At 28.0% G+C, this 16,706-nt stretch overlaps 2 protein-coding genes and 1 pseudogene across 2 annotated transcripts; all 3 read right to left on the bottom strand.

The window, feature by feature from the left end:
* Positions 1-8,789: 8,789 nt before the first annotated feature.
* LOC130975774 (cytochrome P450 93A3-like) lies at positions 8,790-10,030 on the bottom strand (annotated as a pseudogene).
* A 77-nt stretch (positions 10,031-10,107) lies between these two features.
* LOC130975773 (SKP1-like protein 11) lies at positions 10,108-10,578 on the bottom strand. Its single transcript, XM_057900512.1, has one exon. The coding sequence runs from the start codon at positions 10,576-10,578 to the stop codon at positions 10,108-10,110; it is 471 nt and encodes a 156-aa protein (XP_057756495.1).
* Positions 10,579-11,232: 654 nt separating this feature from the next.
* LOC130972880 (phospholipase A(1) DAD1, chloroplastic-like) lies at positions 11,233-12,513 on the bottom strand. Its single transcript, XM_057897210.1, has one exon. The coding sequence runs from the start codon at positions 12,458-12,460 to the stop codon at positions 11,339-11,341; it is 1,122 nt and encodes a 373-aa protein (XP_057753193.1). The 5' UTR covers positions 12,461-12,513; the 3' UTR covers positions 11,233-11,338.
* Positions 12,514-16,706: the final 4,193 nt, after the last annotated feature.

Below are 16,706 nucleotides of genomic sequence, written 5' to 3'. Positions count from 1 at the left end.
GAGAAAAAAAAGAAGAGAGATTTTGTTAAATTATAAGTTATATATAGATTTAAAAAGATAAGGAGAAATAGAAACGGCCAGAGGTAGATAAGAGGATAGAGGAAGGAATTAAGCTTCGTATGATATATTTTAGAGTGTGTTTGGAAAATTCGTTTGAGAGGATAAAAGTGCGTTGAAGTTCTTTGAACGCTGCTTTTTGATGTTTTACAATCTTTTTCTTCTAAACGCAGAAGTGATTTTGTGGCTTAAAAGCGCGTTTACTGAAAGCAAAAAATTGTTGCTTTTGCGTTCACTTCACTGTGAGTTATTAAATTTGTTATTGTAATTCTATTATAATATGAATTATTGATCTTATTAAAAATGATAAAGTAAATAAAAAACTAATCATACGTAACAATGGAATTATAAGTAATAAAATTTTACAGTCCAAAATAATACTAAGTAAAAGAATACTAAAAGTACTAAAAAAAAATTATAGAATATTTTTTTGTTTGATATTGTAAAATTTATTATTATAATTCTTGTTTATTGTTTATTATTCTAATTTGTTATAATATGTATTGTTGTTCTTATTGAAAATAATAAATTAAATAAAAAATTAATCATAAATAATAATAAAAACATAATTAATAAAAAGTTAGAATCCAAAACAGTAAACAAAATAAGATTATTGAAAGTACTCATAAAAATACTAAAATATATTATTTTATATGTTATTTTTAATTTAATAAATAAATATTAATTTTTATTAAAAAATATAACAAACTAAAATAGAATTTTATAAAAAATATACTAAAAGAAGTATAAAAAAGATTAAATATACTAAAAAATAATTATAATTTAATATTATATTTTTTTAGTAATTAACAAATTATATATCTAAAAGTGATTTTAACTAATATTATCCAAACAATTTCATTTTATCAAAATCAATTTTAGTATAGAATTGCCAAACATAAATCATGTTGGCACAAACTCACTTCTATCCAAAATCACTTTTACAAAATCACTTTCATTCAAACTTCAGTTTGACCAACTCTAATCCAAACACACCCTTAGTTGTTAAATTAGTAATATATAATTAGAATTTTTGCCCATAATGTTATTACGGAAATATAATTTTTTAAAATACGTTGGCTTTGTCTTGATATTATAGATTATGATACAAAAGACTAAAAAGATAATATTTCTGTATATAAAAAAATCAAATAATAATTTTTTAGTTATTGAAAGAGTTTAACTTTTACTAATAATTAATTTTAACATTCATTAGTTAAAACTTAAAAGAGTTTAATGTGCATTTTTAGATTTAAAATGATATGAAGTCTGTTGCTTAAAAAAAATAATTTTCATATTTGTTATTTAAAAATAATTTTTTCTCTTTATATAAAAATATAATTAAATATTAGTATAAAAAATTATATTGATAACTATAAAATTAACTCAAAATTAATATTTTTTGAAATAATTAAATTTTAATTCTAATTATTAATCACAACATTAGTATTCTCTCAATAGTATTCTCTCAATGATATGTAAAAAGTATTTGAAGTAAATAAAAATATAAATTAAAAAGATAAGCGATAAAAATTTAAAACTAAATAAAAAACTAATTAATTTAATTTTAATATTTTAGTTTAATTTTAATTACAATTAGAGAATATTATGTTATTACACATTTTTATTATCAAATTTATAATTAATTATTGATAATGATATATACAAAAACATAAAGTGGGTGAAGAAACGAGAGAAATAGAAAGAGAGAGAGGAGGAGGAGGAGGAGGAGGAGGAGGAGGAGAGAAAGTTTTAATTTTAGAAAAAAAATTTAATTTTAATTGTAATAAGAGAATAACATGTGACACATTTTAGTTATAAAATTAGTAATATATAATAATTATATTTGTTATACTATTATTTTTAGAATTCTCTTTTAAATTTTGATTTTTTACTAATTTTTTATTTATTTATTTTTTGTTTATACTATGGATGTTGTTGTTTTTTGTTGGGAGCTTTTTTTTTAATAATTTTTTATGCATATCATTATTTTTTTTATAGAATTTTTTGTATTCATTGTTCATATAAAATTTTTAATCATTTGTATTGATACATATTTTTTTTATGAAACTTTTCTTTGTTTTATTTACTTCGTATAATTTGTACTGTGTCTTCTTGAATTAATATGTACTTTATTTATTTATTTATTTATTATTATTATTATTATTATTATTATTATTATTATTATTATTATTTATGATATAAATGATTGATTCTATATATTAGGGAGACCGAATTCAATCAAAAAGAGTATTGAAAAATTAGGGAAAAAAATTTTTCAACACATAAATTTATGGGTTTTTAAAAAAAAAAGATTATAACCAAAAGAGTGTTAAAAAAAAAGTGATTGAGTAATATAACTTCATATTTTTTTAATATTTTTATCTAAACGTGATTTTAAATAATATAATTTAAACAACATTTATTTTGTTATAATTTATTTTAATATAAAATTATCAAATATAAATTAAATTATTGCCAACTCACTTTTAATCAAAATTAAGTTTGTAAAAATAATTTAGTATAATTTTTATTTATAAACTTTAATCCAAAAAAAATAGTAACGGGAATCCATGAAGTAATTAAGTATGAATAAGCCATTTAGTTTCTCACAACCTTTAACATATATATATATATATATATATATATATATATATATATATATATAAGTATATATTATCCTCTAAGCTTAGCTTGATGATAGGTTGAAGTAGGAGAGGCTAGAAACTAACTTACCAATAGTGACAATAATTTGTAATAGAGGGATCCTCAAGAACAATCCTACAAGGTTATTAATTACTTCAACAAAATTAAAATAGAGATTTACTTATGATACATACTTTTGTTGTATTAATAAAGGACCACCGTCAAATCGCACTTCAGATGCCATATTTGGCCGGTGCAACAATTACTTAATAGACAAAATTCAATTGTAAATATTATACTTAAATAACATTTTTTTTAAGAAAAAGAAAGGAAATGCCAAAATGGTATGCTTCAAAAACCATTAAATGATTTTCTCTACTACTCAAATATATTTTATAATGGACTCTAATGAATTCCGATTTTAAATTTGAACCTATTTTTAGTCCTTCAAAGATCTTTGAGACACTAAATTAGGTCTTTTGAACGATTAACATGCTAATCTAATTTTAAAATGATGATAACAACTAATTTTAATATTCAAATCATTTTAAAATAAACGCTTATTAACAAATTAAACTAATTAAGTTCGTATTGATAATAATTAAAAATGTTGTTTAGAAACTAATTTAATATTATGAACCGTACAATCTTGTAATATTTTCTTAAAAAAAAAACAATTTATAAAAAAAAAACTTACTCATATAAATACGTTTTTATATAAAAATAATAATTAAAATATTAATATATATTATATTAAATTATTTAGTATTTCAATATAGTCAGCTTATAAAAATGGCGCGATAATTATAATGATGTTTGTTGCCCTATATATTTTCTCTACATGCATGCGCGATCTCTCATTGGTTCTGATTGTGATGAGTTTTGACGTGTGCCACCAAATGGGTCACTCTATCTATATATCACTTTAGTGGTGAGAGATTTGATTATCGTTTTGCCAATTTTGTTTGGCTCATTTTAATTTCTCAAATAAGCGTGCATATATTCACATATACCTATTTCTATACCTAGGTTCATTTTTCTTGTATTACTAACCATTATTATTTGCACACGTTCCATATGTATTTATAACTTACACATATTACATATGAAAATAAAGCATGGTAATGTCTTAATTAATCCACACAATAAAACTAATTAACTAGTATTCTGTACTAGTAATAAGCACATATATATATATATATATATATATATATATAGAAAGATCAAATATGATTTTGGTCTTTAAAACATAGGCTAAAAAATTTTTTAGTTTCTAACTTTTTTTTACATACAAAATTATTTTTAAAATTTTACTTAATTTTAAAATTATTTTTATTTTAAAGACTAAAATTATATGGAGATAGCGGCAGAAGCAGAAACATTCGTATTTCATAGTCAAAAGTAAAATTCTTGAATTTATGAAAGACGAATAACTGTAAAAATATTTGTCAAGGATGTTTTTATTAATCAAGAACGAAAGTTGGGAAGTAAATTATAGACAGCTTTTTCTTCTTATTTAAGTAAAAAATACAATTTTAAAACTTGGTTTTAAATCTTAGAGACGATTTTATATATAAAAAAAAAGTTGAGAATAAAAAAAATTTTCGACTTATACTTTAGAGACTAAAACCATACTGAACCATGTACAGGAATATTCACTCCTCTCTCTCTCTCGTTTGAAATGATTGTTGAAGTGAAGAATGTGACACAATTTTGGAATATTGTACGTACAATGGCCACGCTATAAACAAAGTAAACTCTTTTTGTGGGCAAAGGCAAAAAATGAGCCACTTCTTTTTCAAAGTCATATATATGTATCTATCTATATATCAATATCAATAGTGGCATGCTCCACATACATTGTTGCTTTTATTTTCTTCAATATGTTTCTTATATATGTTGAATTATTACAATGAGTTGAAATTGAATGTTGTCCTTCTATGGTGCAACATCAAAAACTTATTGTGCCAAGATTTCGTCTCATAATGGCCTTTGATACACACGTATAATCAATCCTCCCTTTTGTTTCTTTCTTTTTTCAAACATATGTATCCGCGTTTGGAAATTAAAATGTTTTGTTATCTGTTACAGTTACAACGAACTTTTATTTTGGGAGTTAATTTGCCATTTTCGGCTCTTGGAGACTTCACTAGTTGACCCCCATTTTAAGGGGCCCCTCAAAATTGTGATTTTTATTTATTATTATAACTCATTTTACAAAAAGAAATAAGTAACGTTCATTGCACCAGCTTTTCTAAGATTCTTTTACCACAAAAATATGCAATACATATCCACGTGTTATATATGTGTGTGTTATATCTTGAATTTGAATGTTTAAAGTGAAAAAAATTGGTAAAAAAATTTGGATGTTTAATATGTGTATCTTGATATGCCAATGAATTATCTTTTTTTTTTCTCAGATAAAAGGTCCTCTAAAAGCCCCAAAGTAATCATTCATAATATGCCTCTTTTAATTATGACATTTTTTTTCTCAATTATGGTTAATAATTTCGATCCGAGATGGAGAATTATTTAAACAAGTTATAACCAACACATAATATCAAAAAGAATATCCCTAAATACCAATTATACTTAATTACTTAAAAGACATTTTCCTTCAATCAAACTACATAACTATTTCATTAATTTTTAGTGTCTCTTTAACATTATCATCAAGACACTAAAAGACTAAATATCTATGATGCACGGACACTGACACGAATACAGGATATGCTGACACGCGAATTTTAAAATTTTACATGACACGGGGACACGCATATATATAAAATATAAAGTATTTTTTAGATAAATTTTAATGATATTTTGATATTTTATTGATATTAAAATATAAATTAAAAATTTTAATTATTTTTAATGTCTTGTTTTAATTATATCAAGTAATTAAAATATTTTTTGTTTTAATAAATAATAATACATATTATATCTAAATTTATTTTAAGAATATATGTTAAGAATAAGACTAGACACGCGGACACGTGATGATATTTAGATGTGTCCAGACGTGTCCGGAGAAGAATTTTTTATTTTTTATTAAGACACAACACGGGTGTCGGACGAGTATCGATAAGTGTCGTGTCCGAAATATATCCGACACGCGAATATGATAACGAAGTATCCGTGCTTCATAGCTAAATATACATATAAAATTATAACTACTAAATTATATATAACACATCATTTTTAGTTATACCAAATCATACAAAATTCATGACCATCTTCTACTACTTGTCTTCAATTCCCAATCAACGAAAATTTCTTGAAATTTGTCAATATAAACTCAATATTTCTGACCTTTTGCGATAAATTCCTTAGCCTATTTCTTTTAAAGTATTGTGTCTAGAAGCTGCTAGTGTTCTCCCTTTTTCAATTTGATGATGCTTTCCTGTACAATTCTTATGATAAGTTTCTCAAAGTTTTCTAATGATTTTTCAATATACAGACAAATAATAAGTGAAATATTAATTAAAATTTATCTTTTATACAAAAAAGATTGTATTTATTCAAATAATGTAAATTTTTTACTATTACTAAAATATTTATTTTTATTTTTCTTTATTTGTATCTTTTGTTTTAGAAAATTTATTATGAAATGAAATAAGCACTATTTATTAATTTTTTAATTATAATTTGAATTTTAAATTATGCAAACAGAAAAATTTAAGATTCAGCATAATTTATTATTTTTAGTTATTAATCCAATTTTTTTAATCTAACAATTCATTAACATATTTTTAAACCATATTTTCAAATATTGCTACTAATCACTTGCCAAAAATAACAAAATATTATGTTGATCCTCTAACATTCTTCATAAGTATTAAATCTTAAAAAAAAAATCCAAGTTCTTCTTTTTAAAAATAAATAATAATGTCGAACATGACTCAAATTAAATTTGTGCTTTAACAGAGTGTAAGTTGTTTCAGGAGAAACTCAAAACACCCGAGGATTTTATTTTATTTTATTTTATTTTTTTTGTTTCTATATGAGTACTTCTTAAAAATTATATTGATACTATAGAAACCATTTTAGGTAGGTGGAATTAAATTATTTCATTGATTTTAGCCATTAATTTTAATTTTATATATATATAGATTAAAATTAATAGCTAAAAGCATTAAAACACCTTAATTTTTGGCACACTTAAAACACCTTTATTCCTTTCCCTGCAAAATCCATCGTGAATCAAATGTTAGTTTTTCTTATAACTTCCAAAAAGACACCAGCAGATTCATTCCACCAACCTTTTCATGTTTCTTTTTCCCATAATTAAAATATCTACATTTTTCTGGTATTTATGCGTGAGTTTGGACATAATATATATCCCTTATAAAGACGCCTAAACTTTTTCATCCACACATCAATATTTTTTTTTGGTGACTATCCACACATCAATATATTAGTAGCAGTAACGTGTCTTTTTAAATGTGTTTATTCATTAAAAATGTGTAATACAATAACAAATAAAAATTTAATTAAAATTGTAAGTGTTTTATACTCTAACGGAAATGTGCTGGGTTCAAAATTTCCAGATCTCCAATATATATTAGTAGATTTTGAAAGTCTAAATATCTTCTTTTAATTTGTTTGGTCCAAACTGCTGTATATGCTAGCTTTAGGGTTTTCATATATATCTTAAACAACAACGGATTTTTTTATAGTATTTTTTTTTATTAAAGATAGGGAGACTCGAACCCACGACTTCTAAGATAAGTATGGATAATTTATGCCATTTGAACTATAACTCATTGGCTATTTTTTATAGTTTTGCCCAACTCAATATGTTTAGGATTAATTTATTGTAAATTTGAGTTTTATTTATTTTATTATTAGTCAAAAAAATTATTATATATATAAAACGAAATTTAAATTCTTGATATTTAATTAAATAGACGAGTAAACTAACTATTCAATTAACTCAAATCGATTAAACAACAAAGAATTTAATAAAATATAAAAGCACTATATATATTGACAACTCGACAAAAACATGAGCAAGTTTAAGATTAGGATATCCCAAATTGATGAATTTATAATATATATATATATATATATATATATATATATAGAAAGAAAAAAAAATCCTATAAAAAAAATCATCCAAACAAAAAAAAAAAACTCTTAAATGAGAGAATGTATGAGAGATATATATTCAAATGATGAAGTTTTTATTTGTAAAAGAAAATAAACAAACAAATGTAGACTTTTATTCACATGAACATATTTTTATATAAAAATAATAATTAAAAAAATTATTAAATAATTTAATATATTTAATTAAATTATTTCATATAATATAAAAATAATATACACTCACATTTTATAACTATTATCTTCACATGAATAACAATAATATATAGTTATTGTTCTGTAAAAACTGTGTCATGTATATTTTTTTCAAGATCCCTTCAATTTGTATATACATTAGAATTTTATCGGGTATATCTAATTTGGGAGTGGATCATCTCCAATGAAAAAAAAATTGGATAGTGTCAATTGTGATCTTTCACCCTTCAATGTTCTCTTTCTCATATTTAATTTTGGCCACACTTATAAAATTAATAGTAAAAAATTACACTACATTTCTTCAAGTGTTAAAAAAACTGGAGAGGATCAATTTTCTATCTAATTCTAATATCTCATTACTCAGCGTTTCATTGTCAAAAGAGCAATGCTAGAGAACCAAAAGGGTATTAGCCAAAAATCAGCCAAATACTTTTGGGTGAATCCAAAATTTCTATGAGTTAATATGTATGGATGTTTCTTTTCGGAATGTTTCTTTTTCATACTAAATGGATGATCTTTTATATATTTTTCGAATTTTTTTGTATTGCAAATGTGAGTGTCTCTATTTCTTTAAGAATTTTATATTTTTTTAAATTTTATAGATATTTAATTATTTTTGCTAAAATATAATTAGATGTTTCTTTTGTTAAGTATTAGGATATTTTTTTCATACTAAATGAATGTTTTTTTTATATTTCTGTAATTGTTCAATTTTAGCTAAGATCAAGTGTGTAGTTTACAGTTTCTTTAATCATTAAAACGACACCTAAATATCCACCAAACTATAGGAGAACGAAATGCGCATTCCCCCTACTCATCATCAAGAAGATCTGAGGAATATCAACACCCTTCATGAACAACAAGAAATCCGACACGTTGAACTTTTCGCTCAGCTCCACCGTGTCCTCCCCCACCTTTCTTAGCGCCTCCGCTTCTCCTCCCCTTTCAGAACAACTCTTCTGCCTCATTGTCATCATCGATATCACGTTGTTAGTCAGCATAATGAGTTCTGCCCCAATATCCACGGCCTCACCGGCCAACCCTTTCTTCGCCAAATCGCTAAGGAACCTCTTCCTCTCTTGCTGCCTCACGTGGAGGAGCTGGTGGAGCATTTTGCCGCTCAAGAGCTCCGACATGCACACCTTCTTCATGAACTTCCAATAAGATCCGTACGGAGCGAACACGAAGTCCTTGAATCTATAGGATAGGCTCTCCGCAGCTACGATTTGTATATTGGGGGAGGTCGGAGAAGGAGGTTTCGTGGATTTTGTGGAACTCTCTGGTGGCTTCAGCGGTGGAAGTCATGACGCAAGACGGAGAGGGTTGAGAGAGAGAGAGAGAAGAGGTCTGTGTGATTGTTGGAGGTAGGTAGGTTAATGTGAGAGAGGAGAGGAAGGTTTTTATAGGTTTTAATTAGGTTTACCTAATCAATTTTAAATTTTTTAAATTTTAAATTTAAAAAATTTAAAATTAATTAATTATTAATATAAATTAATGTGGTTTTGTTTAATTTTTGGCTAATAAGCTTTTGGTTCCATATACTTTTCTTTGTCAAAATGACCTTTTTTTTTCTCTCTCTTTTCCTCGTTATGTTTTTTTTTTCTTAAAAGAAAACCTTAACGGGTGTTTTTTTATTATATATAGAGGTTTTAATGTAAAAATATTGAACAATAGGAAAGAATTTAAAACTATCGATTCTTTAAAGTTTTTCCATCATTCGATAGAAGTTTTAATATTAATGATTGTCTTTAAATTAGAGCAATTTTTTTATTACTCTCTAAAATTTGTCAATATGTAACTATCTTTTAAAATGAAAATTTTAATCTAATAATATTTAAAAATATTATTTATACATTAAAATCAATCATCATATATTTATGTATAAATATTATATTTAAGTAATTATTAAACTATTCTTCCACTATAATCCATGACAATAATAAAAAGAGGTTTAACTAAACATACAATTGAAAAGAAAATTGTACGATATCAAAAGAGCCAAAACATTCTCTAACATCCCCATGTTGAATACTAGGTGTGGATCATCGTATAGAAAAACAATTTAAAACAAATAAAATTAAAGAGTAGACATGATTTGTTCTAATAAAAATGTGGGTACTCCTTGCGATTTTGTTCTTCCTCCTCAGGACTGAAGCCATGATCTTTAATGTTCAAGATTCTGCGTATCTCATCTATTTTCTTTCCCTTTATCATATTTTTTATAGTTCCGTATATCAGATCCATGAGATTTCTAATCTCAAGATAATTTGCTGCCATCAACAAATCATAAAGGCCGTTAGAATCAACATTGAGAAATTGAGCATCCCAAGCCTCAAGATCTTCTTGGTTGTCGTTGTGGTGGTGAGTGTGGTGTGTACAATAATCGATGACCTTCTTGAGAGTCTTGGAGTCAACGCAATCCAATGGAATCTTACTCTCTTCATGGTTGTACGACCCATCTTCGATCATGTTGTTTATGATCACAGAATGTTGCACCATCACTTGTTCTTCCACCCTGAAAATCTCCTTTTCCGAACTGCATAGCATGATCTTCTTCAACGGCGAATCCATCACTAACAATAATAATAATGTATTGCTTCAACTATTTGATTAATCAGGAAACCAAAAGTGTTTGGAGTTCAAGGACTATGCGTGTATAGTATATTTTTTGATTGATTGAATTATAAAAGTAAAACTAAATATATATAGAGTATTATCTACGAAAGATAAAAGTAAAGATAAGATAAGAAGATAACATAAAGATAAGATAAGATGATAAAGGCTAAAATTAAAACTGAATTTATGAATTCTGTTAGACTGAATTTGTGAGTTACAAAATTTTTTTTATTATTATCATGGGCTAAGATAAAAGAGTAGTAGTTTAATAATATTGTTTAAATTATTTTTAATGTGTATTTTATATTTTAATATATATTTTATACTAATAACTAATTTTAGTATATGCCTAATATAGTTTAATAATATTTATCATTTTGGAGTTTAAAAAATGTAATACTTATTATAATCGGTTCTTTGTCAATTTTACAATCTTTTGAATAATGAACATGTTAACAAATAAATGAAATAATTAGTAATGCAAAAATCTCTTTTTGCCAACAGTTTGATCTATATAATTGAACATCAAAATATGAATGTACATTTTTATAGTCAAATAAATGTCATCTTACACTATATAAAATGAAGTGATTAATATTCTTACAATAATCACTTCATAATTAGCGCAGCCTCATCTTCATTTACAACTAACGAAACAATTATTAGAATTATGATTAGATTGTATAAGCTTCGGTCCAAATCTAATAGGAACGGATCAAAGCAAAGGTTCTGATTGATACTCCGTCACTTCATTCATGTACGGACATGAAGAGCTCACAAAACCATTTACCAAACGTAGATACGTCTTTAGATCATGACACGTGGCAAAATCTCCTTTCTTGAGGTACGGTGATTCCTTGCTACTAAGCCTCAGCTCTTGTCCTACGTCAGCATACACCAATTGCATGTCCTCCACGCGCTTATGAAACCAGCTCTGCAAGCGCGCCACGTGGACATCCCCGATGCTTGCCACGTCATCATTCTTCACCACAAAACCTGGAACCCTTGTGATGACATCATCAGAGTTAACGATTCTCAGAATTCTGGTCCCACTTTGTTCCAGTTGGTTCCTGAACACATCATTTCCCACCCTGGGCCCACCAAAAGAAACCACGGTAACCATTGGTGCATTTTTTAAGGTGGCGGTTATATCATACGCGCTAAGGATGGCGAGTGCAGCTCCAAGGCTATGACCAGTTATAGTTAAACTAAGTGGCTCATCACCATAAGATTGGATTATTCTTGCAATTTCTTCCCTTATCATGTCCTGTAAACTTGGATTTGTAGCTGTTTTAGACACATAAAGACTCAAAAATCCATTTTCCACCATTGCCCTAGCAGAATTATTATCACCACCGGAGTTGTTGTTGTCATCAACATTGTTATCCTTACTCATATGATTAGGTAATTTTGTTAACGTAGCGCGTAAGTTTTCCAACCACTCTAAACAAGTGGATGTTCCCCGGAGAGCAATCACCACGTCGCGCCGGCCAAGACGTGCGATTTCTTCTTTATCATGACAAACTGCAACGTAACCAATCCAGCTAGACTGATTGCGTGGCAGTTCATACATCTTATTAATCCATTTTGGTAACCGAATCCCACAAGTGGCACGCAAATTCTTGGTTATCTTGTATCCGGAGTTATTTAGACCGCATCTAGATAAGAGTGAGGTCTTGGGGAAACGACACGTGGCATAAGTGGGAGAAGAGGGGTCAAAGTCAAAGGAATGGTAAGCAGCTTCAACAAATTGGCCGTATCTTAGAATCTCCCATCTTAGGTTATCATCAAGAGGATCAAGCAAGCCTTCCCAATGGTTGATTCCTTGGTATTGCATCCACTTGTGGCCAAGTTTGGGAGAGTGGCATTGCTCAAATTGACTCTTGAGACGACCCCATGAGAGCTTAGATTTGTTGAATGACAAACTAGTAGAAGTGGTGTCGCTAGTGATAGTAGCCTTATTATTTTGGAAAGTTGGGTTGCATTTGGCTTTAGACATAGAAGAATAAAAGGGGATAGTAGAGTTTGGTTGATGATGAGTAGGTAGAGATGCAAGTAGCCTCATTATATATATATATATAGAGAGAGAGAGAGTCTTTTTTGCTATTTGTGATTGGGATGTATCTTTGGTAGTGGCTTATCATCACACACAAATTGCTATCTTATGGTGTTTTGCATTGCATGGCATATATATGAGTAAAGTGATCAAGGTGGACGGTGGTGGTCGAGAGAGAGAAAAAGTGAGAGAGAATAAGCGAGTGAGATGAGGTTTGTACTTCTTAGTGACGATATATTTGTGCTCGATTTAAATAGAACCTTTTTCCCCCCTTGGCTTTTTACATGACATGTCATACACTCATACTAATTAAAATACTAAGTATATATATATAAATATATTGAGCATTATAGTTTTTTTAAAAAAAAAGCATTTGTAATTATTGGTTCATCTTCAAACATTTTTTATTAAATAAAAATATATTTTTTGCTAATTAAATAATTTTTAATCTCTTATTATTTATATTTTATATAAATAATTCAAATTTTAAAAAATAATATCTTAATTGACATTTCTAATAACGAGTTATATTTTAAGAAACATTATATTTTTTATTTTTTTAAAACACATTAGTACTCACTATAATTATTTATATAAAAGAGTTTTATACCGATATGTTAAACAATATATTTGAGTATTCATTTTTTTATTTTTCGTAGTATATGAAATTTGAACTTCTAACACTTATTTAAGCAGATTAGTGAGTTAACCATTAGATTAACCTAACTTGATTAAAAAAAATTGTTAATTTTATTTTCATATTATATCACACTTAAGGTTTTTTTTATCAGTATCTAGTGCCAAAATATCCAGACCAGAACACTAAACTCATACCCCTAAGCTGACTCGAACTTGATCTCCCTTCTTCCCCAAATCGACTGGCTACATCTTTGCTCCATTTCCATGGACAAAGCTTCCATCAAATTGACACCGCAACGTCGCCTCCCCCATGTGAAGAAGATGCTGCTCCTGTATCTTGTCATCACTATATCAACTAACTCTATGCGTTGCCGCAATGCAAACTGTTGCTGTCATTGGGAATCATCACCATGTTTTCTTTACCGTCACTTGCTGCGATTCTGTCCTGGCCATGGTGAAAAATTCTTGACTTCTCTCTAATTGGGTTTTCTGAGTTTGCTTCAATTTCTCCTACACTTCTTAGCATGCATAGTTGAACGTCGTCTTCCTGATGCAGTCGATGAGTACTCTTGCTATTTGCGCTAGTATTTCTCAACCACAACCACCTTCCCTCGTCGCCGATGCTCATGACCCTCCAATCTCTTCGGTCTTGCAGAATTTTTTCTCTTCCATTCCTGTCAAGCTTTCCCACCATTGACGATTCTCGAGGCTGATGCTGCTGCATGTTGTTTTGAATCTGATTATAAGATTCAACTCGCACCGCTATAAATTTTGGTTGCTGTTCCTTCCTCTCTTAGTTTTCTCCTTCGCTATCACCTCTTCTGTGATCTTCAGTGTCCGAATTGCATACATTTATGCTTGTGATCTTCTCTTTATGACTTCGACTTGCTCTCATTGTCTTTCTGTTCAAAATCATTCTGACTGTTCCTGGTGGTTCGAAGTCCCATCTGGACCTTAGATTATTCGCTGCAGCTAATTTTGCTATAGAATGGGTTAAGGCATTATCTCTTCTAGGTACTCAGATCATACCACATTTATCAGAGTTCTCCATCAACAATTTAATGTCCTAGATTATAGGTTGTATTTCACCTATATTACCTTTGGATTTAATCGCTTGTGTTATGTTAAGTGAATCAGTCTCAATGATTATATTTTTCATTTACAAATTTTATGATATTATCAAAGCATTTATAACTGCCATTGCCTTTGTTGCTAATACAGAACTAGTCTTGAACCTCATTGCAGAATCTGTAATTATCTTTCTTCTGTAATCTTTAATTACTACTGATATTGCTCCACTTCCAGAACTCTTATTATATGCTGCATTAATATTAATCTTGACCCAACTCAATGGTGGTGGTCTCCAGACAATTCTCCTAGCTCTGTCCTTTTTAGTGCTTTTTTTTATCTGTGATGTCCTGTTTCATAAGTCTAGTTTTCATTATAATTATTTTTGGATTAATGCTGATATTTTGATGAATTGTCTGATTTTTTGATTTTCATATTTTCCATGTTAAGAAAGTTAGTTTGCTAATGAGCCTATTTTAACTTTTCCCCTCCTTTTCTCTAATTCTTTTTATCGTTTTAAGCATCTATGCACCAATTTCTAATTGTCTGTGTTGTTAGACTATATTAAATTTGGGACCCAAACTATACTGCCCTAGTCCATGAACATAATAGCATTGCATGCTCATCTATTGTCTTTGATTCCTGCAAATAAATAGGACATATAGAATTGTTACATACAAATGAGTATATGATACAATTTTTTGAAACTATAAGAAAAATAAAGTTGGGCTTGCTTAATTTTACTTGCCCAGCCAAAAATAAAAAGTTACATCCTTAGCAATGGTGACATATAATTTGTAAACGAAAAAAATTATTAAATCAAAGTTGTAGGTTTAAATTAATTTGAATTAGTCTAATAATTAGTTCATTATTAGTCTATTTAAATAAATTTTAGAGGTTTGAATCCTACTTTATATATATATAGTAATTTGGAAAAACTACCAAAAGTATCCATAAAAGATGGGTTCCGTACGACAAAAGTATCCAAAATTTTTTGTTGATTTTTTAATAAAATTCCTAAACTACCCCACCCTAACCCCATTCTACCGTCACTCTCTCTTCTCACTTCTTCTTCTCTCCTTACTTTTTCCTCTCACAAAAATCTTCGTAGAGTAACAGAACTCTCCTCCTACTTCTTCACCACCGTCCGCCACCCACCTACAGCGTCACTGCCAATCTCCCCTCTCACTACTTCCCCCTTTCACTTTCAAGGTGACTACAACACCTTTGTCGCACATTTGTGATCTAACCCGAGGAGAACGTCGGCGTGATGCATCTGTCCCAACTGAGGAGAACGCCATCATCGCGCGCCAGATAAGAGAGAGGGGTCGTGGTGCTGCGTGCTACATGCAGAAAGAGGGTTCAATAAAAAGAAATTAAAGAAAAAAGGGAGGCGGCGCTGCTGATGGAGATTCTGCCGTCGACGATGTTACAATTGGCGAAGAAAAAGGTATTTCTTTTTTTAAAAATAATTTTTATTTTATTTTTCTTCTTTTTAGAAATTATTTTAGTTACTATTAAAAAGATACTGTTCTAATTTTTTTTAATTTGCTTCTATTTTTTTTATAAAGGTTGAGATTGATTTGTAGAAAATTCAGTTGATGGCTACTTCTGCTTCTGATTTTTGTTGAAGTAAATTTTAAATTGAATGAATAGATTTGTTAGTTTTTGGTGGTTGATGGTTGTTTCTGCTTCTAATTTTGTTATAGTGAATTAAAATTGGATGAATAGATTTAAAATATTTTATATTTTAGATATTTTTTGGTATTTGATTGATTTAGTTTGGATATGGGTTGTAAACTTATATCTGAATTGGTTGAAGTTCGATCCCCCGCCACCACTATCACTATGGATTTCGGTCTGGTCTGTTGTAGGAGTAGTTTCAAACTCAATGGTAAGGGTTTTAAAGGTGCAGGTTGGGTTATGGAAGGTTGAAAAAGTGAGTTGAGATTGATGGTGGGGTAGTTTGAAAATTTGATTAAAAAATTAGGGTTTTGATACTTTTGTCGTACCGAACCCATCTTTCATGAGTACATCGTTAATTTCTTAGTTTATGGATACTTTTGTCAGCGTTCGTAAATTTCATGGATATTTTTGGTAGTTTTTTCTAATAATTTATTGACAAATGACAAATCTTTAAATGGATCTATTCGATAAATTAGTTTTTAGTTTATCAAACTTCAAAGATATATCGTAAATAAAAAAATAATAATTATTGATTTAATTATTAATACCGGAAGAAAATTTTGGTTTAATTTATGTAGTAAATTATATAGTAATTATAAAAAATTAATTATTTATAAAATAATAATAAATATAT

Source organism: Arachis stenosperma, chromosome 4 (assembly GCF_014773155.1).
Source record: "Arachis stenosperma cultivar V10309 chromosome 4, arast.V10309.gnm1.PFL2, whole genome shotgun sequence".
NCBI classification, from domain to species: Eukaryota; Viridiplantae; Streptophyta; class Magnoliopsida; order Fabales; family Fabaceae; genus Arachis; species Arachis stenosperma.
The sequence above is the reverse complement of the archived record's forward strand: the minus strand, read 5'-3'. Positions and strand labels throughout refer to the sequence as shown.